This window comes from Emiliania huxleyi (genome assembly GCF_000372725.1).
Source record: "Emiliania huxleyi CCMP1516 unplaced genomic scaffold EMIHUscaffold_36, whole genome shotgun sequence".
In the NCBI taxonomy this organism is placed as follows: Eukaryota; Haptophyta; order Isochrysidales; family Noelaerhabdaceae; genus Emiliania; species Emiliania huxleyi.
This window is the reverse complement of record NW_005199274.1, coordinates 698,290-716,199: the sequence shown is the minus strand read 5'-3', so window position 1 is coordinate 716,199 and position 17,910 is coordinate 698,290. Positions and strand designations below refer to the sequence as shown.

The 17,910-nt window shown below is 68.3% G+C and overlaps 2 protein-coding genes across 2 annotated transcripts in view; both read left to right on the top strand.

Annotated features, from left to right (window-relative positions):
* Positions 1 to 11,515: 11,515 nt before the first annotated feature.
* Positions 11,516 to 13,493, top strand: EMIHUDRAFT_451084 (hypothetical protein; the record flags this gene model as incomplete). The annotated part of the gene is made up of 7 exons (XM_005772459.1): positions 11,516 to 11,709; positions 11,820 to 12,015; positions 12,107 to 12,174; positions 12,325 to 12,496; positions 12,633 to 13,088; positions 13,165 to 13,251; positions 13,434 to 13,493. Exons 3-7 carry the CDS (start codon positions 12,125 to 12,127, stop codon positions 13,491 to 13,493), a joined length of 825 nt encoding a protein of 274 aa, XP_005772516.1. The 5' UTR covers positions 11,516 to 11,709; positions 11,820 to 12,015; positions 12,107 to 12,124.
* An 801-nt stretch (positions 13,494 to 14,294) lies between these two features.
* EMIHUDRAFT_208903 (hypothetical protein) overlaps positions 14,295 to 17,910 on the top strand; it is a gene marked incomplete at both ends in the record, with an annotated part of 5,695 nt that continues 2,079 nt past the window's right edge. The window contains one exon of the mRNA XM_005772458.1: positions 14,295 to 14,583. Coding sequence (XP_005772515.1) covers positions 14,295 to 14,583 — 289 coding nt within the window. The remainder of the gene's footprint in view (positions 14,584 to 17,910) is intronic.

Genomic DNA, 17,910 nt, shown 5'->3' with positions numbered 1-17,910 from the left:
AACATCGGCCCCCATGCATGGGCGTGTATGTCACGCGGTACGCGTCTGCGAGTGCAGCCGCCTATGTTGGCCAAGATAGGCGGCTGCACGTGTGGGCGCGAGTACCGCTATACGCGTCTGCACGTGTGGCCGCGTATCTTGGCTAAGATACGCGCCGGCACAGAATGACACGTATCAGGCCCCGCCGAGCTCGATGAACGCCAGCGGGTGAGGGCGGCTATTCTCCCCCGAGGCAGGCGAGGATACGCAGTCCCTCGTATCGCGCGTGTAAGTCCCGGTTGCCGTGCGCGCCCGCGCGTGTGGCCGCGTACCTTAGCTAAGATACGCGCGCACGGGCGTGGGTGGGTAAAAACGGGTCACTTTGCGGGGTTTGCCACATGATCGGCGGTCCCACAGCCCCAGACCGATGGCGATCACCGATGGCGATCACGTGCCTGCTTCTGCTGGCCAAGCTCACGGCTGTCGCTCGAGCCATCGCTGGCTACGCCCCTGGCTCGGATGATGGTGCGGTCGTCTCTAGCCGCCAGAAGGGAGGCGGCGGCCAGCAGGCGACAGAGGCGGCGCTCTCGTGCCACGCTGAGTGCCCGGCGCTCGGCGAGACTGTCCTGCTCGATGACAATCGGCATATGAGCAACTCGAACACGGCGTGCAATTGCGACTACTTTGGCTGCTCACCGATTGAGCGCGCGCCTGACCTCGACAGCGCCGGCTGGTACCGCTTCGGCGGCGACGATGGCGCGACGCAGATGGCGACGTGCTTTGTGCAGGGTGGTAGCACGGGCGGTGCCAGCTGCGGCACCACCGGCTGCACCGGCTTCCTCGCCACCCCGCACCCGGCGGCAGGCGACGCGCCGGCAGCCGCACAAGTGTGCTTCAACTGTGGCGACTCGTCAGGGTGCGACTTCTTCGTCGATGCCAACGTGTGCGCGTGCGATTACGGCAACGGCGGCGGCACGACGTACACCTATCAGCTCACGAAGCCGGCGGGCGGCTCTGGCAAGCGCCGCTACTGCGGCTCCGGCGGCGAGGTCTGCCCTCCGCCGCCGTCGCCGCCGCCTGTCTTGCCCGAGGCGCCTTCGCCAGCGCCGCCAGCGCTGCCGCCACAAGAGCCTCCCATGCCACCATCGCCTTCCCTGCCGTCACCACTGCCGCCACCGCCTTCGCCGCCACCGCCTTCGCCGCCACCGCCATCGCTTTCACCACCACCACATGGATCAGTACCATCGTGCCCTGCGACCTGCTTCGGCCAGACCTGCGACGACTGGGTAAGCGCTTCTCCCACGCCGTGCGCGCCCGCCGGCGCAGAGCTGCTCAGCGCCTCTCCCACGCCGTACGCGCCCGCCGGCGCAGAGCCACCACAACACGGTCCACTTACATGCGTACCGCGCGCCCGTCCTCGCAGATTTCCGCTGAACCGACCAAGATCTGCGCCGAGCTCGAGGAGTTCGGCTGCGACTGCTTCGGATGCACGTTGTGCGGTGGTGGTGGCGTTGATGCGCCGCCCCCGAGCATCCCATCTCCGTCTCTGCCAACCACCGGCATCACGTATCCTCCGCCTCCACCGACCACCGGCGTGCTCCCCAAGATCCTCTGCCTCCACGGCGGCGGTGGCGATGGCGCTGACTTTGCGGGCGAGATTACGGCCATGCGTAACACACTGAGCAACGAATTCGAGTTCGTCTTTCCGACGGCGCCCGACCCGCCGGGCGAGGGCGGCCTCTGGATGATGGACCCACCGGGCAAGGACAACCCGACCACCGACCCCGACTGGGCGCAGGCCGCCGTCGCCCACCTCAACCAGATCGTCGCCACGCAGGGCCCCTTCCACGGCATCATGGGCTACTCACAGGGCGCCGCCTTCCTACCCGTCTACCTGGCTCTGACCCCGGTCAACACCTTCCATCTCGCCGCGATGTTCTGCGGCTACCTTCCGGAGACGCACCTCGGGCTGATCGGCCGCATTGATGCCCAGAGCCCGTTCGGTGGCATCCCGTCGCTGCACTTCATCGGCCTCCAAGACGGCATCATCGGAGATACCATGTCACGTGGATTGGCGGCTAAGTTCACCTCGCCGCTGATCGTCGAGAGCAGCACCGCTGGCCATCATCCGCCGCTCACCTCCGATCCCACGTTCAACGATGTCCTCGCCTTCCTGAGGTCCTTCCCGTCGCCGTCGCCGTCGCCGTCGCCGTCGCCGTCGCCGTCGCCGCCGCCTCCCTCGGCGTCGCCGTCGCCGCCGCCTCCGTCCGCCTCACCGTCGCCGCCTCCTCCGTCCGCCTCGCCGTCGCCGCCGCCTCCGTCCGCCTCGCCGTCGCCGCCGCCTCCCTCCGCCTCGCCCACGCCTCCGCCGCCCTCCGCCTCGCCATCGCCGCCGCCTCCTTCTGCGTCGCCCTCGCCACCGCCGCCGTCGGCCTCGCCGCCGCCGTCGGCACCGTCCGTGCCGCCGTCACCGCCGCCGCCCTCCGCCTCGCCCTCGCCGCCGCCTCCCTCCGCCTCGCCGTCGCCGCCGCCTCCCTCCGCCTCGCCCTCGCTGCCGCCTCCCTCCGCCTCGCCCACGCCGCCGCCACCCTCCGCCTCGCCATTGCCGCCGCCTCCCTCCGCCTCGCCTTCCCCGCCGCCGCCGTCCATCTCGCCGTCCCCACCGCCTCCCTCCGCATCGCCGCCGCCGCCGCCGCCGTCTGCGTTGCCGTCGCCGCCGCCTCCCTCCGCCTCACCGTCCCCGCCGCCTCCCTCCGCCTCGCCGTCGCCGCCGCCTCCCTCCGCCTCGCCCTCGCTGCCGCCTCCCTCCGCCTCGCCGTCCCCGCCACCGCCGTCGGCCTCGCCCTCCCCGCCGCCTCCCTCAGCATCACCGTCGCCGCCGCCTCCCTCCGCTTCGCCCTCCCCGCCGCCTCCCTCCGCCTCGCCGTCGCCGCCGCCTCCCTCCGCCTCGCCCTCGCTGCCGCCGCCCTCCGCCTCGCCGTCGCCGCCGCCTCCCTCCGCTTCGCCGTCGCCGCCGCCGCCGTCCGCCTCGCCGTCGCCGCCGCCTCCCTCCGCCTCGCCCTCCCCGCCGCCGCCGTCCGCCTCGCCGTCGCCGCTGCCTCCCTCCGCTTCGCCGTCGCCGCCGCCTCCCTCCGCCTCGCCGTCGCCGCCGCCTCCCTCCGCCTCGCCGTCTCCGCCGCCGCCGTCCGCCTCGCCCTCGCCGCCGCCGCCGCCGCCGTCTGCGTCGCCCTCACTGCCTCCCTCCGCAACGCCCTCGCCGCCGCCCGCCTCGCCGCCTCCGCCGCCGCCCTCAGCCTCCGCCTCCCCCAACATCGCGCCGCCACCCTCGCCACCGCAGCCCGAGACGTACACCTACGAGGTGAGGCAAGAGAACGCCGAATGTGCCAGCCAGTGGAAGAACCTGGGAGAGTACGCCAGTGCTGAGCTCTGCTCGCTCAACGCGGGAGCAGCCAGCTGCACGACGTTCATGTTCTCCTCGGTGTACACCTCCTGGGGCTGCCGCTGTTGCACGGAGCCCGACCCGCCGAAGGAGCACTCGCTGTGGACGCTGTACAACGTGCTGCTCTGCTCAGATCCGTCCGTCACCTGCGTGCTGCCGGGCACGCGGCTGCTTTCCGCCATCGGCACGGCGCGCGAGCCTTCTGCGCGACGGTAAGCTCTCTCCTAATTCAGCCTGGCTAGTCATTCACAAACCATTCGTTAGGCGCAAGCCTTCTGCGACGGGCCCACGGACGCCGAGGCGAACTTCGCCGCGGCCACGGCGCTGCAGGGGCTCATCCCTGCGCGCGACGCATACCTCGCAAGCGACCCTACGTTCGCCTCGGCGCTTGACACTTCCATGAGCGCTTCGGCCGCAGTGCTCTCGAGGTTCGCGTCGGGCGCGTGCAACGAGCAGGCAACCGCGTGCAACGACGGCGCGATCCTCTTCCACTGGCTGCGCGGGCTGCTGCTGCTCATGGATGGGAACGCGAGCCGCGCGCTCATCGACTCTGCGCCGCGCGCCGCCCTCTTTGAGGCGCACCACGTGTACCTCGCCGACGGCAACTGGATGGACGACAACACTGTGCGGCTCACGGAGAGCATGTATGATGGCTTGCCGCTCCACCTCCGCGTGGATGGCGTGCTGTACGAGGCGCAGTTTGCCACGATGACCGTGCGTGACAGCTTTCGGTGCGGCGACGATCACAGCAGCGACGGGCTACTCGGCGGCCTCACCGAGCGCGGGTACAATGTGTTCAAGATGGACGTGGGCGATAACACCGAGGAGGCGTTTGGGTGCACCGGCGCCTCCGTCCTCGGCGACCACTCGATGACGGTGATCCGGCACGAGGTGGCGCACCAATTCGACCGCGTCGTCCAGGCCGACACGCGGATGCGCGCGCTCTTCGACAGCCTCAAGGCCTCCGCCGCAGTGACGGACGACTGGCTGCGCCTCAATTGCCGCGCCGACGGCCCGGACGATTTCTTCAAAGCATCGCCCCAAGAGATCATCGCGAGCCAGGTGGGCAACCAGTACCTCCTCTCGTCTTCCACGCAGCTGCAGGTCGCGGTCGACCGCCTCGTGGGTGGTAGTAGTGCCGTCGCGCTTGGCTGGGTCCTGTTCCACCTCGAGATGTTTGCTTCCGAGGATGGTACGCGCTCGCGTATGTACGAGTCGGCCGCTGGGCTAGACCTCTCGGTGGCGGCGGACGGCACGGCTGCCGTGCTGTGTGTGATATTGCGGCGCGATGGGGTAGGGCGAGTCGGCGGGCTCACCGTGCCAGGCTGCCCCGGCGAGCTGACAATCAGCTACGCCACGGCCAGCAGCACGGCGCTGCCGAGCAGCGCGACCACGACGTACGTTGACGGCTCTACAAGTGACGGCTGGTCTTGCGACGGGGACCCCGCGGTCGCCATCTGCGACGTGCCCTCACCACCACCCCCACCACCCCCACCACCTCCAACCTCGCCGTCGCCGCCCTCAGCCTCGCCGTCGCCGCCGCCGCCGTCCGCCTCGCCGTCGCCGCCGCCGCCGTCCGCCTCGCCGTCGCCGCCGCCTCCCTCCGCCTCGCCGTCGCCGCCGCCTTCCTCCGCCTCGCCGTCGCCGCCACCTTCCTCCGCCTCGCCGTCGCCGCCGCCTCCCTCCGCGTCGCCGTCGCCGCAGCCGCCGTCCGCCTCGCCGCCGCCGCCGCCTCCCTCCGCATCGCCGCCGCCGCCTCCTCCGTCCGCCTCGCCGTCGCCACCGCCTCAGTCGGCATCGCCGTCGCCGCCGCCGCCGTCCGCCTCGCCCACCCCGCCGCCTCCCTCCGCCTCGCCCTCCACGCCACCTCCTTCCGCGTCGCCGTCGCCACCGCCTCAGTCGGCATCGCCGTCGCCGCCGCCTCCGTCCGCGCCGCCGCCGCCGCCGCCGCCGTCCGTGTCGCCGTCGCCGCCGCCGCCCACGCCGCCGCCGCCGCCGCTGTACGCCATGGTTTGGAGAGGGCCGGCCATGACTTTCCGCAAGGCGCCGTACGCAGACTCCAACCTCGAAGAAAACCAGGATGCGCTCACACACAACGTAGTGCTTACCCGAAACGACAAGGGCTCGCTGATCAACGTCGCGGCAGGCGAAACTGAGGCGAAGGGGACCAGCCCTCAAGGAACGGAGTGGGCGGAGGGCGCCACGGACGCCATGCCCGGCCTGAAGTTTCAAACCCTCAAGGCGGCGGCCGACTACCGCATGAGGGACATCGCGGGCAAAACGATGGTGCTGCACCTCATCGAGGAGGACATCTACCTTGACGTGGAGTGGCTTGAGTGGACGAATGACGGCGGTGGCGGTGGCTTCAGCTACCGACGTGCCACGAACTCCTCTTCCGATCAGCTGCTCCCAATGCCGCCGTCCCCGTCGCCGCCGCCTCCCTCCACCACGCCGTCGCCGCCGCCTCCGTCCGCCTCGCCGTCGCCGCCGCCTCCGTCCGCCTCGCCGTCGCCGCCGCCTCCCTCCGCCTCGCCCTCGCTGCCGCCTCCCTCCGCCTCGCCGTCGCCGCTGCCTCCCTCCGCGTCGCCGTCCCCGCCGCCTCCCTCCGCCTCGCCCTCGCTGCCGCCTCCCTCCGCCTCGCCCTCGCCGCCGCCTCCCTCCGCGTCGCCGTCGCCGCCGCCGCCGTCCGCCTCGCCCTCGCTGCCGCCTCCCTCCGCCTCGCCCTCGCCGCCGCCTCCCTCCGCCTCGCCGTCGCCGCCGCCGCCGTCCGCCTCGCCGTCGCCGCCGCCTCCCTTCGCCTCGCCGTCGCCGCCGCCGCCGTCCGCGTCGCCGTCGCCGCCGCCGCCGTCCGCCTCGCCGTCGCCGCCGCCGCCGTCCGCCTCGCCGTCGCCGCCGCCACCGTCCGTGCCGCCGTCACCGCCGCCACCCTCCGCCTCGCCCTCCCCACCGCTGCCATTGGCCTCGCCCTCGCCGCCGCCTCACTCCGGCTCGCCCTCCCCGCCGCCTCCCTCCGCCTCGCCCTCCCCGCCGCCTCCCTCCGCCTCGCCATTGCCGCCGCCTCCCTCCGCCTCGCCGTCGCCGCCGCCGCCCTCGCAGCCGCCCTTTTCACCCCTCCCCGAGGGCATTGTCGTGGAGGAAGTGTCCGTGATCAAGTTCACCATCGTTGTCACGATCTCCGCCGAAGTGAACGGCATCGACGTCACCGAACTCGAGGCCTCCTTCCGCTCTGCGCAGCTTTGCTTCGTGCCAGAGTGCGACCTCACCGTGACGCTCCACCCCGTCGAGCAATCGGCAGCCCGTCGGGCACTCCAGACTGCGCAAACGACTGCTTCGAGCACGGCGAGCGTGTTCAAGGATGGCAACACACTCTCCGCCGTGCGCAACGCGAACTATGAGTTCGCGGAGATGTCTGCAACCCAAGCCGGCAATATCCTGAACCAGCCCGTCAGCAAGGTCGACCCCAACGTCAACGAACGCGAGGACACCGAGCCGCGCGCGGTCGCGCCGCCGCCGCCCTCCGCCCCGCCCACGCCGCCGCCGCCCTCATCGCCTTCACCTGACGTGGAGCCGCAGTCCACGGACCCGCCGTGCTTCCCGAGCTCGGCGACGGTGCAGCGCGCCGACGGCGTTACCGCCCTCCTCTCCTCCCTCTCCGCCGGCGACTCGATCCTCGCTGCGGCGGCCGACGGCACCCTCGCTTTCGATGCCGGGTGAGAGGGGTTTCACTGGTTTCACTGTCGCTTCTTTTCTACCAGGCACCCTCGGCTTCGACGTCGTCTCCTCCTTCTCGCTGGCCGACCCGTCCGCCAAGGCGGCCTTCCTCTCGCTGACGACCGCAACGGCGACGGTCACGCTCACCCCGACGCACAAGCTGCCCGCCGGCCCGGCAAAGGCGCTCAAGCAGGCGTCCGAGGTTGCCGTCGGAGAGACGGTCTGGATCGCGTCGCCGGCCGCGGGCACGCTCGTGCAGGCGCGCGCCAATAGCCCAGCATATCACACCCCTGCTCTGTTGATGCTAAATCTCCCCCCCCCCCCCTCCCAGGCGCCCGTCCTCGGGATCGCCTCGGTCGAGGCCGAAGGGCTTCACAGCCCGCTCACCAAGCACGGGGGCTGGCCGGTCGTCGACGGCGTCGCGACCTCGTACAACAGCGGGGCCGTCGTCGCGCGCAACAAGTACCTCGTCCCGCTCGTCGAGGCGGTCTGCCCCTCCCTCGCCCGCCTCGTCGTGGCGGCCGCGAATCCAAAGGCGATGCACTACATCGACGGCGAGGTGAGCTCTCCCGCCGTCCCATGTTATATATCTCACGTGTCCCCACTCCTCCCCACCCCGTCGCCCACTTTCGCTTCGTCGCTCGACCAGGTGGTCGAGCCAATCTCGTCGCTCGAGGTCGCCGCTGCCGTGGCCGTCACGCTCACGGCCGCCGGGGCCGGCGTTCTGGCGCGCGCTCAAGCTTGCGTCTTCGCTTGCCTCGTAGTGGGAGAGCTCAGCGGAGTGAGGCCGTGAGAGAGCGATGAGGGGCGCCGCCCGCGCCGCGAGTTTGCTCTCGGGCGGCGCCCAACATAACACTTAATCGCCCAACGTCTGTCGGCTTTGCGCTTTGGCCCTATGTCGAAAAATGTCGTATATTTCGTAGGGCTCTATGTGTCGTGTAGCAGACGGAGAGAATGAGTGCCACACAATCGCCATTCAATCGGATGCGCCGGACCGTGCTGCGCCCCTGCGCGCGCGCCCCAGCGCGACATATGATCATGGAATTGTGGACAATACGGTTACTTCCCCCAGGATTGGTCTTCTCTGCCTGCGGGAACACCCTCGGGCGGCCGGGTGGGGCTGCGGCTGGAGCTAGCATGGCTCGATAGAGCCGAGACCCCGTGTTGAGGCGGCGCTCCTGTGGGCGGCTGTGGAATCGGCAGATTCGACCTCAGATCTCCAGTATTCTCATCCCAGTGGATGGACGTCCGGACGTCCCTTTGTGTTCCTCTCCCCGTCCGCCAGCGAGACGCTCAGTCGCTGGCGGCCGCAGTTTTCTGTGAGGTGGGAGGAGAGGAGAGGACAAGTGGAGATGGCGCAGCAGCAGGCTCCGCCAGCTGCGCTGGCTCCCATCGCCGTCGTCGTTGACGAGGTTCAGAGATCAACAGCGACGCAATGCTCGTTCTCGCTCCAGGTGCTCAGCACGTAAGGGACCACACGTCTTTCTTGAATTGGGCTACCGTGTACAACGGTGCAGCAGCAGTGGCCAGCTACACCCTGGGGCAGAGCGACGCCAAGGGCGCCTTCCTGCCGAGGTGCCAGTTCAGCGGGGACCAGCAGACAGGCACCCTCCTCGATGGGAATCACGTTCTCAATGTGTTTTTCAACGGAGCATTCTGGTCGCGGCTCTTGACCGCTCTGGATGCTGCAAACCTCTTCGCCACCTCCATGGAGAAGATCGGCGTGCTGCACCAGCGGCTCGCCGACCTGGTGATGGCCAACCCGGGTGTCTGGAGGATCGCGCACACAGACATTTTTCTTGGTGAGGACATTGACGCGCCCGCCGTCCCAGCGGTGGCCGCGGGGAGAGGCCGAGGCCGGGGTCGAGGAGGCCCGGCTGTGGGGCAGCAGTCCCTGCTATGCCCGGACCGCCAGACCTGCTCTTCCTCACGCACCTCCCGCTTCACGCGCTCGAGGTGGACGGGGAGCTGCCTCTGCTCTCGTACTCGCTGCTCTCTTTCTGTCTGGGGCCGACGGCTACGAGGGCGGCCCGCCTTCCTCTGGCGGCCCCTGCGCGGATCATAGCCGGCCTTCTTCAAGGGGCTATTGTGCAGAGCTTCGGGACGGCGGCCGCCAACCCGGCGATGCTCGCGCTCCAGATCCCTCGCCTGCTCAAGGGCTCCTCGCTCCCCGTCCTCTTTCAGTCCACCGCCTCGGACCCGTACACAAGGCTCGAGGACTTCACGGACATGCTCCGCATGCAGTCCGGCGGTGCAGATGAGAGGCGGCGCATCGAGGAGAGGCGGATCAAGCTCGCCACCTCTCTGTGCGGAGTCGTGCGTGCGCAGGGCTCCTCTTTGCTTTCTTCTACTCCCTACTATCATCTCGTTCCCGTCCTACCAGAGAAGCGGTCCCTTATCCCCAAGTGGATTGGCACGTGTCGAACCACAGCTCCTCGCCCTCCTCCCCCTCCTCCTCGCCCTCCTCGCCCTCCTCGCCCTCCTCCTCGCCCTCCTCGCCCTCCTCGCCCTCCTCGCCCTCCTCGGTCCTCGCCCTCCTCGCTGTCATCCTCGCTATCCTCGTCCTCGTCCTCCTCCGAGTCCTCGAGTGGCCGCGCGTCGCCGAGGAAGGCGATCTGCTCCTCGTGCGGGACGACGTACCTGGCCGGGAGGAGAGATGGGCGCGTCTGCGCGGGGCGCGTGTGCGCGTCTCGTGTCTGCCGGACACGGCGCTGGGCCCCGGCGGAGGTGGCGACGATCGATGGCAGAGATGCTCTCGACGGGCTGTGCCCACAACCTCCGGGAGGCCTTGGCGAGGGCGCCGCACTGCTCCGTGCCGACGCGCCCAGCGGAAGGGGGCTTTTGTCGCCTTCGGCAACACCGAGCGGGCGCTGCTCGACTTAGTGTTAGGGCATGCTGCATGGCCGCGGCCGGAGGGGGGGGGGGAGGGGGGGAGGGAGGCGGAGGATGCAGAGGCGGAGGCGGCGGCGGCGGAAGAGGAGGAGGGGGAGAGTGAGGGGGAGGCGGAGGCGGGGGCACCTGTGACGGCCCCCTACGTGAAGGGCGACTACCGGTTCGCGCGGGAGAAGAATTGCGACCTGCGTTTGCTCGACTTCGAGACGTTCGGCGGCTTCGGGGACGGCGTCCGCAAAATTCTTCGGCAGGCGGCGGACCAGCTGAGTAACAAACTTTCGCACGCTCAGCACCTCGATGAGGTCACATGGACCACCAAGAACTGGCACGGGCTGCAGATGCAGCGCTTGTCTGTCGTTCTCCACACCGCCGTGGCGTGGCAGACGGTGAACGAGCTAGCGTGCGGGGACAGCGGCATTGTGCACGGAGCTAAGTGCATTGCCGTTCTTAACGGAGTCGCTTAGGCGGCTCCGGTGGTGTGCCGGTGATAGTACTAGCACGCGCCAGTTCGCACCTGTGTCGAGCCTGTGTGCTAAAGAAAAGAAAGAAAACGGACAACCCAAGGGAGGGATGGGAGGACGGCACGCCGCCACCACACAGGGATTTTAAGGAGAGGGGTGTGGTGCACTAGCCGTCGCCCACCCTTGGGCGTCCGCCTCTTCCTATCTCTCTTCGCAGTCTCTCTCCGATTCTCGCTGCGACCTTCGTGCCACCTCGTGGTCGCCCCCTTCTCGTCGTGCTCTCCCTTGTCGCTTCTTCCTCTGTCGTGTCGCTCTCCTCTGTCTCGTTCTGCGACGCCGCCGCCGCCTGCCGGTCCCTTGTTCTCGCGGCTTCTTTCGCCTTTCGGCGCAGCTCCGCCCTCCTCGCTGCATATCCTGGCCCCTCGAGTCTATCGAGCTCTCCTCGCGCAAGGACGAGTCTTCTGACGCCCACTGCGATCATTTGCCACCCAGTCATATCATTGCTCAGGTCCACTCTCTCTTCGAACACTTGTGCCTTCACGGATGATGCCGGCGCTGGGGTCCCCTTCGGGTGCATCGTGACGGCTGACAACGGTATTTCCACTGGTTCGTCCTCCTCGGGGTCGTCTTCCCCCGTTTCCCTCCGCTCGGCTCTACGTTCGGTACGTTCGGTGTGGCTCACCCTCCATGCCGTGAACAGGCGCTTTATCCAGCCTATATTCTTCTCTCGTTCCTCTGCCCGTGCCTTGGTCTTGTCGTTGTTTCGCATCCATGTGAGTATGGCGATCGAGGCTGCCTTCCCCACTACCTGTAGTTCACTCGTCACCTCTCCCGCGAGCTCCCTTCTCTTTCTTTCGGGTATGGGGTCCGTGAGTGCGGGCAGCGTGCATGCAATCACGGGCGCTATTTTGTCGTACTCCTCTTCGGCGAGCGCTCCGAATCTAGACCCCATTGCCTTTAAGGAGGCTGCCCTCGCTCGTCTCAGGAAGTGAGAGAGATTGAGGTTTAAATTCTTTAGCCCCCACTCGTCTGGCGCGACACGCCGCAGGATGGCCGCCGCCGCCGCCTTTGCAGCGCCCCCGTGGCCTCCTCCCGGCTCCACTCGTGGCCGGCGGGTGCCACAGGGTCCGCAGCAGGCTGCCAGCAGGCCCGAGCGGTGGCTCGCGACGCGACTCGGCTGCGCCGCCTCCTCGCCGCCGAGTGCTGCGAGCGTCGAGCGAGTCGCCGGCGAGCCATCCGCCACAGCCTTAGCTGCCGGTCCACGCACTCCCAGGCACACGGAGAGACCCAGCAGCGTCGCCGCACGCGTCTGAGCCACGCGTCGGCGATGCAAACAGGCTGTGACTTCACCCGGCAGAGCCTCGACGACTGCTCGGTGCGGAGTGTACTGTTGCGAGGCGCCGCTGGGCGGCGGCGCGCGGCTCCTCGCTGCTTCGGCGCGCCGCGCTGGCGCTCTGCGGCGGACGGTGCCGTTGGCTCGCCGTTGCCTCGCTCGTGGACGTCCCATTGAAGCACGCGGTGCGGCGCCTCTCGGTGGGCCCATTGCGCCTCTCACTACACACTCCCTGCTCTCTCCCGACCTCACTCCACGGTGCGTCACGATCGTGGCGGCGATGCGCCGCAGGCGCTCGTCATCGCGCGCATGGCCGTGGCGCCGCGTCCAGGCGGCAAGCGCACCGTGCCATGCCTGCGGTGGCGCTGCCACCGACAGCGCCACCACCGCACACTCACGTGCCGTGAGGAAACGCCACGTCGCGTGTCACTTCACGGTGTGCCGTGATCGTGGCGGCGATGCGCCGCAGGCGCTCGTCATCGCGCGCACGGCCGTGGCGTCGCGTCCAGGCGGCAAGCGCACCGTGCCATGCCTGCGGTGGCGCTGCCACCGACAGCGCCACCAACACTCACGTACCGTGAGGAAACGCCGCCGCGTCGCGTGCGTGGCGCGGCTATCACTAGCGGCCGGCGCTCGTCGGGTGATGGTGTCGCGGGCCGGCGCTCCAGTGTCGAGACGCAGGTAGAATTCTTCTTCACGCGTGTCAAAAGTCGAGCTCTCGCGCGAGTGCCAAGGTGCTCGAGAGTCTCGCCTCATGGCCTGCTGCGACAGGTGCGGCGAACGTCATCGGACCATAGACTGCCCACACTTCCCGAAGCCTCGCGGGAAGCATCCGGACGCGCAGTTGCAAGGCCCAAGGCGCAACCTCTCCCCAGACGTGGAGGCTGTCGTTCGGCGCGGTACTCTCGTGGCCCAGACCCCAGACGGTTCGTGCCTCTTCAATTCCTTCGCGTACTGCGAGCAGCAAGACGCTGGGTGGCTCTTTGGAGCGGCGACGCCCGCCAGCATTCGGCGTCAATGTGCCGAGTGGCTGCAGGAGCACGGCAACTATGTGCACAACGGGCTGCGCATCGCCAAGTGGATCGAGCATGAATGTGGCCAGCAACTGTCGGTCAAGGACTACGCGTTGCAAATGCAGCGGTGCCGAGGCCGTGTTTGCTGGGGCGGCGCGCTCGAGATCCTCGCCTACTCGCGGTTGCGCTCCGTGAACGTTGCGGTGTGGATACCGACCGATGGCAGGCCCAAGCACTTCACGCTCACCTCGCGCTTCGAGGTGACCGGTGCATTGACTACGGTCAACTTGTGCCGGTCACAGCATGCATTACGATGTGGTCGAGCTGGTCGGCGAGCCGGTCACGGGCGGGCAAGAGCGAGAGCGGCGGTCGGCGGCGGCCGCCAGGAAGAAGGAGGAGGAGGCGCAGAGCCAGAGGCTGCAGGTCGACGCCTTCATGCGCAGCTGTCGCCTCGGCAGCCGCGGCGGCGCGCGCCCTGGAGGGCGCGGACAAGCGACTGACACCAAATCTCCGACTCTGGGGTTGTAGTGCGGACCCGGGACTACAACTCTCTAGTCAGATGTGCAGCGTGAAACGCGCTTTTGCGCCCCCCACGGCGCCCGAAGTGCGCCTTTGCTCGCACAGCAGACGGGTCGCGAGCCGGGAAATCGCAGCAGTCTCGCTGAATCTCGCCGCCCCAGGCTCTAGAGGTGGAGAGACTGGCCTTCCTGGTCAAGCAGGACATGCCCCTGCTAGCATGCCAAGCAAGGGCTCGCGGGTCGAGGTTGTTATTGCGCCACACCACCCTGCCACCGCTGCCACCGAAGGCAACACGGTGCTCCGTGAAACGGCCACTTTGTTGTCGTAGTCAGGCTGTCTTGTGTATGCGGCTCCTTAAAGCTAAGAAGTGTGTATAAGGGGCTAGGAAGAGGGACCCAAGATATCTTCTGAGCTGTGCACAGGGGAGGACCTAGGTGACAAAGACCCAAGAGAAGGGGCCGGAGAGAGTGAGGTGAGGCCCGAGCGGCCAACGGAGCAACGGTGGTGGCAGCGTGGCGCACCGTCAAGCTCGGGCACAGCCGGTTTAAGCCAAAGTGAAGTAACTCATATATATCTGAAATCATATGAGTTACACCTCGGCCTTCTAGGAGCTGCTAGCTGAGTGATTGGCGCGCTAGAAGCCTCCCCGAGAGTGCCTCCCCGACCGGCCCCGAGGAGCTGCTCGGAACTCCAACTTTAACCCTTCATAGCTCCAAAACGTACCTGCGGATTTCTTCCCTATTGCTCCTGCATGATCTGTGGGTCCACCCCACTCACATAACCAAGCCTCAAGGAATGGCGTCTAGGCGTTGAGAAATAGTTTCTTGTACACACCTATACACATCAGACGACTCAAGGTTATTTTGACGGCAGTCGCCCATCCGCCGCGACCGTGCGACCGTCCTTGTGCGAACCAGTGCTACTGTGGGGGCACAAACAACTCTTCAATGGCAACGCGGGCGATGCAGCAGCACTTCGCGCTCGCAACGCCTGGCGTCTTCATCGAGGACTTCTCCTGCGCGATCAAGCGCCGCATCATGCTCCACGGGCGGATGTACATCTCATCAGAGTACGTCTGCTTTCGGTCTGATATTTTCGGCGTCAAGACGGTGGTGGTCCTTCCGCTGCGCGAGGTGGTTTCGTTCCGCAAGTCGGTCGCCGACATCATCAATCCCAGCATCGAGATTTGCACCGCCTCCGACCGGCACGTCTTTGCGTCCTTCTTTGCGTCGAGAGGTTTGCGCAGCACACGCTCCGCGACAGCCTGGCCTGATCCCGGCGCTGCACTGCCGCATGCCCCCCTCCCCTCGCACCGGCGCCGCAGTCGCGACCGCCGCAAAGCTCGCACGCCCGCCGACGCCGCCACACCGGCACTCGCGCCTCCCCGCCGCTGCCGCCGCCCTCCGCCAAAGGCCCCCTCTGTACGCTTGCGCGAGACCTCGCGAGACCCGGTCCGGCCCGCCGATGGCAGACCACGTGTTCGAGATCCTCTCCGAGCTGCGGCGGATCCAGCACTACGCCCACGCCCTGCTGCCCCCCAGCCCTCCCGGCTCTCCGTCCCCGCCTTCGCCCGTCCCGCCCGCGCCAGCCGCGCTGCCCGCGCTGCCCGCGCCAGCCGCGCTGCTCGCGCCAGCCGCGCTGTTCGCCTCGCCCGGCGGCGCGATCTCGCCGCTGCACGCCGCGTGGGCAACGCTCGGCGCGGCCGCGCCCGCCGACGGCGCGGAGGCTGATGGCGCGCCTCGCCGTCCTCGCGCGCCCGCTCTGAGGGGGCAGGAGGCTGCTGCGGCGCGGGAGGCGGTGGAGGCGGCTGCGGCGGGGGAGGCGGCGAGGGGGCAGGAGGCTGCCGGCGAGGTCAATGGCCTTCTCCGCTGGCTCAGGGTCCTCTAGATGGCCGAGGTAGCGCCTCCACCGTGGACTCGCATCTCCCCACATCTCCCCACATCTCCCCACATCTCCCCACATCTCCCCATGTTCTCCCCGTGGACTCGCGCGGAGGCCGTATCTCCCCAGATCTCCCCAAATCTCCCCACATCTCCCCATATCTCCCCATGTCTCCACCTAGGCTCAAGCTCAAGTCCTCCTCCTCGCGCTCTCTCGTCGCCCGACCCGCCACCTCCACCTCCGCCTCCGCCTCCGCCTCCTCCTCCGCCTCCTCCTCCGCCACCTCCGCCGCCTCTGCCGCCTCCGCCTCCGCCGCCTCCTCCGTCCCTTCCCCCGCCGCAGCAAGCGAGCGCGTGCCGCCCTCGTCGAGGTCCGCATCTCCCCATATCTCCCCATATCTCCCCATATCTCCCCAATTCTCCCCATATCTCGAGCGCGTGCCGCCCTCGCCGCCTCTTCCTCCGGCGAGATGACCCGAGATGACCCGAGATGACCCGAGATTAGGCGCGAGACGCCGCCTCGTCCTCTGGCGCGGGCTCCGAGCGCAGTCCTCTCCGAGGCTCGTCGCGCCTAGATCTGGGGAGATCTGGGGAGATATGGGGAGATATGGGGAGATGCGCAGTCCTCTCCGAGGCTCGTCGCGCCTGGAAGCTATGGGGAGATCTGGGGAGATCTGGGGAGATATGGGGAGATATGGGGAGATCTGGGGAGATGCGCAGTCCTCTCCGAGGCTCGTCGCGCCTAGATCTGGGGAGATCTGGGGAGATATGGGGAGATATGGGGAGATGCGCAGTCCTCTCCGAGGCTCGTCGCGCCTGGAAGCTATGGGGAGATCTGGGGAGATCTGGGGAGATCTGGGGAGATATGGGGAGATATGGGGAGATGCGCAGTCCTCTCCGAGGCTCGTCGCGCCTGGAAGCGGAGGACACAGTCCCCTGCGCCTCTTCCAGCTAGCGCTCGAGAGAGGGGGCACTCACGCGAAAGCACAGCGCCGGGGCCAAAGACGCACAAGATACACCCAGACAGTCGGGAAGGGGGAGACAGCGACGGCCGTCAGAAGTCGAATGCGGTGACGGCCTCTAGTGCGAGCTCACTAGGTAGTGAGCTCATACCCACGCAGGCAGATCGCCACTCACTGCACTCGCCACCCCCTCGCCTCCACGCGGTGCTCTGAAGACACGGCACAGACCGTCTTCCCGCCCTGAGGCTGGCGGTACTCAGCCCGCAAGCATCCTCCTCTTCGCCTCGAGATGCGGCGAGATACGGGGAGATACACGGCACGGTACCGTCTTCCCCGCCCCCGAGGCTGGCGGTACTCACAGCCTCTGCTCGGCAACTAGGCGCCGTTCACGGGCGAGGGCGCCTCGTCCGATGCCCCCCTTCGGCATGAGGTGCGTCAGACAGCCCGATTGGGGGGCTGGGCTGGTCTGGGCGGTCCCAATCGACTCGTCCCAGACCACACACACACACACACACACACACACACACACACACACACACACACACACACACACACACACACACACACACGCACACACACACCTCGCGCCGCTCTCTCTTGAATCTCGGCTAATCTCCGCGTCCATGCCGTGCAGCGCCATCTCTCCCCATCTCTCCCCATCTCTCCCCATCTCTCCCCATCTCTCCCCATCTCTCCCCATCTCTCCCCATATCTCCCCGTATCTCCCCGTATCTCCCCATCAGGTGCTCCGCACCCACCTGCCGTGCAGCGCCGCCGCCGCCGGCGAGCGCCTCTTCTCGTCCGGCGGCGGCTTCTACCCCCGCTTCTTCGGCGCGCAGGTGCCGCACCCCTCCCCTACCCCCACAGTACCCGAACCCATCCCCTACCCCCCACGGTACCCAAACCCACCCCCTACCCCCGCTTCTTCGGCGCGCAGGTGCCGCACCCCTCCCCTACCCCCACAGTACACCAACCCATCCCCTACCCCCCACGGTACCCAAACCCACCCCCTACCCCCGCTTCTTCGGCGCGCAGGGCTGCGCCGACGTGCAGTTCGAGCCGTGGGCGCCGTTTGGCCGCGGCGAGGTGCGCGAGGTCTCTCCCTACATCTCCCCGCATCTCCCCCAGGCCTCCCCAGACCTCCCCAGACCTCCCCAGACCTCCCCAGACCTCCCCAGACCTCCCCAGACCTCCCCAGACCTCCCCAGACCTCCCCAGACCTCCCCAGACCTCCCCAGACCTCCCCAGACCTCCCCAGACCTCCCCAGACCTCCCCAGACCTCCCCAGACCTCCCCAGACCTCCCCAGACCTCCCCAGACCTCCCCGTCCTCTACCCATCTCTCCCCATCCCTCCCCCATCCCTCCCCATATCTCCCCATCCCTCCCCACATCTCCCCATATCTCCATACCTCCCCAGACCTCCCCATCTCTCCCCATCCCTCCCCCATACCTCCCCATACCTCCCCACATCTCAGGTGCGCGAGGTGCGGAGGCGGCAGCCGGTGAGGAGCCGGCTCTCCCCGGTCCGCGAGACGCGCGTGCACGAGACGCAGAGCTACACCACCGCCGAGCAGCGGCGGCGCGTGGTCTTGTGCAGCCACCAGGCGAGACACTTCCGAGACACCTTCGAGGCGCTTCCGAGACACTTCCGGGGCGCCCTCTTGTGCAGCCACCACCTGCACTCCCCTCACCTCCCTCACCCCCCCCTTCACCCCCCCCC